The sequence below is a fragment of the Penaeus monodon genome, unplaced genomic scaffold, assembly GCF_015228065.2.
Source record: "Penaeus monodon isolate SGIC_2016 unplaced genomic scaffold, NSTDA_Pmon_1 PmonScaffold_23987, whole genome shotgun sequence".
In the NCBI taxonomy this organism is placed as follows: Eukaryota; Metazoa; Arthropoda; class Malacostraca; order Decapoda; family Penaeidae; genus Penaeus; species Penaeus monodon.
In genome coordinates this window covers 1-4,700 of record NW_023654128.1, presented here as the reverse complement: position 1 = coordinate 4,700, position 4,700 = coordinate 1, and the positions used below count along the sequence as shown (strand labels likewise).

General features: G+C 33.7%; 1 protein-coding gene across 2 annotated transcripts; it reads right to left on the bottom strand.

The window, feature by feature from the left end:
- Positions 1 to 1,296: 1,296 nt before the first annotated feature.
- Positions 1,297 to 4,685, bottom strand: LOC119570296 (fl(2)d-associated complex component-like). 2 transcript variants are annotated; one of them, XM_037918096.1, is made up of 6 exons: positions 4,558 to 4,685; positions 4,354 to 4,396; positions 3,536 to 3,616; positions 3,083 to 3,286; positions 2,696 to 2,843; positions 1,297 to 1,653 (listed from the first exon to the last, which is right to left on the bottom strand). In XM_037918096.1, the coding sequence occupies exons 2-6, from the start codon at positions 4,382 to 4,384 to the stop codon at positions 1,551 to 1,553; spliced, it is 567 nt and encodes a 188-aa protein (XP_037774024.1). In that variant the 5' UTR covers positions 4,385 to 4,396; positions 4,558 to 4,685; the 3' UTR covers positions 1,297 to 1,550. The 2 variants fall into 2 exon arrangements, with proteins under 2 accessions (XP_037774024.1, XP_037774025.1); XM_037918097.1 differs by having other exon boundaries at positions 4,354 to 4,414; positions 4,558 to 4,640.
- Between the last annotated feature and the right edge of the window lie 15 nt (positions 4,686 to 4,700).

Here is a 4,700-nt window from a genome sequence, read left to right as displayed (position 1 = left end):
CCCTTAGGATGTTCTAGCTAAGAGAAGAAATGCCGAGAAGGATGCCAAAGAAGGACGGCTGGAGTATGATCAGTTACCTCAAATAATCAACCATTCTGACACAGTGGCATATGCGTTTGAAGCAGAGTTAGATCACTTCCAGGCTGTTCGAATGAAAGATTTCAACAAGGCTATTGCATCATTCTTGAAAGGTCAAATTAGCTTCTACCAGAAGGTAAGCTTTGTATATTGACTCATCTTTCTGCATAACTTACTAGTTTCTATAGTAGCAAACAGATTAATAATGAGTTTGTCATGACCAATACTTTTTCCTCTTTCAGATTAGTGACAGACTGGGTACATCACTTCAGAAGTTCATGTGATAACATATTAACTTCAATGATGTGCGTATATTTGTCATGAATAAATTTGATAATCTATGTTCATTTACACATACACATAAACATACCTATCATTGAGCCATGACTGGAAGAGAACTGGCTCTAAGGAGGACACTACTATTATTATTGCATTGAGTTATGAACTACCTAGAGAGAGATTATGGCATATCAAATGACAATAAATAGTGCATTGCAGCAGACACAGACACACCCATACCCTTACACTTTTGTACTTACATATATACATATATACACATTAACTTACATGTATACATACACATACATTTACACACACACACTCAAAAGTGCATACTGACATTTACAGGTACACTCATGATTTTGAGTCATCACTTGTTTGTGCATATAATTTTCTCTTGTCTTAGCTCCTAAATGCAAGTTCTCTGAAGTGCTAATCTTTGATAACATACTGAATGTAGCCTGTTATTTGAAGAAATGGAGTTTAAGTAATAAAACAGCTGGAAACTTTGTTGAAAGTTTATCTTTATCAGTAAATGCTCTTCAGGATACTAATGTGATTTTCTTTGCCACTAACTAGTGTATCTGATAGTTGCTCTGTAAAAAATACTGTGACAGAATTACAGGATAACTGATTTTGTATAATTTTACTGGATTGTCCACTCCTCTTTCTGCATAATGTTTTTTTGTAATTACTTGGTATATGTCAGAAATCCTTTAAAATATCAATGATCATACTTTGTTTTGCTAGAATAATTGAAATGTACTATTTTTTATGAAAACTTCAATAAACATTTAAAAACCATGAGGGGCACATTACATGTCCTTTACATTTTTTTTTCAAGTCCCCTACATCTACTTAGATATGGGGCTATCTCTGGTTTATATATATTCAATTCTTAGAAAATTTTAATGGATCTACAAAAATAAAAAATCAAAATGATTAGATTCATGTATTTCATAACTCTACAATATATATGTTGAAGTACTCTGGTGGAAAACAAGGAAATTACAAAATCAGATAAAATACAACTGTTTTATTATTCAACCTAACTCTCCCAATCAAGAAAATATCTTTGTAAGAAAATTTTATAGCTATTTATCATTTTGGATGTATCAACTCTTGTACATCATCTCAGCTTATGATGAAAAAAATAATTATTATCATATTTTTATAATATCTGCAGGTCTTGCTCAACATGATTTCAGTAAAGAGACTGACTGTCTAAACAAATCCTTGTCAAGCAATGGATTGTCACCCAGAAGATCTTGTTCAGGGAGATTGCACAGCTGTCGTCTGGAAAGAAATATACATTGTCACATGATTAATCTGCAAGATTATATCCCCAACATGAGAAGTAAATTTTATAACTTGTAATATGGATATGTGGTGTTTAGTACATTTACTGTAAAAGTAACTATGAAGAGATCTTTCTGAACGGAGCATCATGGGACAGTGGATAATGCATGATGATTACATTGGTCAAATTTGTGACCACCTTATGAACACTCAAAGAAAAGCTTAGATGCAATATCCACATACGTTAAAGTTACATACATGAATCTGCTCTAGAATATTTTGTGTATGCATACATGTGCATCTTTAAAATCTTTAATCTAAGGATCCAAACAAATTTGCACGTCTGTAGAGCAGCTTTTCCATAAAAAAGAAACTGGTGACTTTTAATCCCTTGGATCTGGATGATGTGACCATCACCATTATGGAAAAATTCAGCTGAGTGGTGGATGACATGAGCATATCATGGAAAAATACAGCTGAGGACTGGGGGGATGGGAATATGCCTACATGAGAATTTTAGCTGAAGGCCAGGGTGACATTAAAGACTCAACAAAAGTGTACAAAGCTCATGATTCATTGATTCAGTGGGCATTTAGGGACTCTTGCATTATTCCTCTCAGTAAATGAATATGGAATGTACTATCATTGAGCCATGACTGGAAGAGAACTGGCTCTAGGGACGACACTACTATCATTATCATTGCATTGAACTACCTAGAGAATATGGCATATCAAATGACAAATTTGCAAAATGGTAAAAAAGCAAAAAATGCTTCTGCAGAAAAACAGATAACATTATAAAGGGGAGATAAAGAGTCATGACAATAAAAATGCGTGTTTTGTGCACCTGGCTTACAAGCCACACACCTGTGAGTGTGGCCACTTAAGTAAACCTTATGCCTAGATTATTGGCTATGTGTAGGCAGTGAAGCACCTGGATTTAAGGAGTTAAGCTGTCTAATGTTTTTACCAGCATACTTTACAAGAGTTGTGCTAAGTCCTACCAGTACACTTTATGAGATGTGCCAAAATATTTTACCTCAGGGCAATATCCTGTCTTGCACAGAGAGCTCTCCTGTTGGGACCAATACTATCCAGGATTCTTTGGCGGCTCTCCTCTCGCGCCTTTATTAAGCGAACAACACCTGTGGAGTCCACTACAGGTGGCACTTCAATGTCCTTGGGTTCTGTAATTGGTATTATATTTTAGAACATCAAAAGTAGGTAAACAGTACCAAAGAAAACTCATCAAACAAAATCATATACACAAATTCAGCAGGGAATGGATTCCACAAACAGAAAATGAAGGTCACTGATAATTAACTATAACAATTTATTATCTTTTTAACTCTAAATACCACTTCTACAAACTATTAGAATCACCTATCCATAGTTCCCAGACAGATAATAAATCTGGTGCACTTGCCTTCATCTTTAGCAGCATCTGCAGCACACACAGCTCTGACTCTTTCTATCACTTCTTTTCTAGCATATCTAGTAGACACTCCTATCCGTGCCAGCAAGTGAGCAGGACTGAATCTCTTGAGAGCTGTTCCTGCTGCAACCTCATGTGTTGCTGGAGTATCACGCACAAGAGAAGCCCAGTTTATATCCAAAGCACCCGCAACATCTGTAAAAAATTATTCTGTAAAGTACCCCATACAGGACTAGCCCAAGATCATTCTAATAATCATCACATAATTTTAATAAAGCAAGTATAAATTCAAGTCATACATCCTAAAAATTATAAACTCCAATCTCCAACCACCAATTCTAATGCTGTTATTCTGTCATAATAATAATAATAATAATAATAATAATAATAATAATAATAATAATAATAATAATAATAAATTATCATCTATTTATCAACACTTACTAAATTTAGCCTGACGATCTTCTTCTAACTCATCATCACTGATCTCCTCTAGGTGAATGGCTTCTTCATCATCCAACAGATCTGAAAAAAAGTAAATAAATAAATAAAGATGAATAAAAAAAAAAAAAAAAAAAAAAATGCATGTAACAGACTGCAATGTGTCTGACTTATAAGACATATATCTTATATTCCATAAAATTACAAATTTACATTTACAGTTACACATTCACCACTTAAACTTTCTTCAGGTGATGAAAAGAATACTGGTCAGATGAATTGAAACTTTGGTAATGTTGTGTTGGCTGCTGTTTGGACAAACCTTAGACACTAAAGCTTTCAAGTACAGCTTTCTTTACTCAAAAAAGTTATGAAAACTCACGGTCAAATATTTGAATTAATTGACAAGTTAATTGCTAGAGTTTTAGGAATGAAGATTGTAATTATTAAATGATTATATAAACATAAATGATTGTCACTGGAATAACTCCAGCTTTCAATTATGGCCTTCTTAATGATATTAGTAATAGACAAACACTGGCCATGAAAAGAATTTTTTGTATGGTGAATTTTGAGGTGAAAGGAAGAAGAAATCAGATGGTATAATCTTGTTGTAAAAGTGCCTCTCTGGGGAAATGTGTTGTTTGCACTGAGTAGTAGGTTTATCACACTGATTTAACTCAAAACAGTATTAACTTACTCCAAAGTCAAGAAATAGAGTCACAGTCTATTTCTGGTAATCTACAGCTACAAAAAAATTATATCTCCAATCAAATTATCAAGAGACACCTAGATTATTTCTATTAAAAAAATTTACTTACCATCATATGATGGTCCATTCTCACGGCTCATGTTCCGTGAATCCTGGTGGAAAAAGGCAGGCTTGGAATATTGAAAGAAAAGTTAATTGCTTACTTTTGAAATTCACATATATCAGTTATCAAGCACCCTTGACAATATTTCACTTTTCAGTGACAGAAAATGCTCAGCCTAATTCCATATGACAATACTAATTTCCCTCTTACCTCCAACTGACTTGAACTCAAGTTGCGACTATCATCATCATTGTATCCTCCAACCTAGGCAAAGAAAGCACAAGAAAAAAAAATGCTACATGATTATTGCAATGTCTATGGGTATATCAAAATAAAAGAATAGTATTATCCAA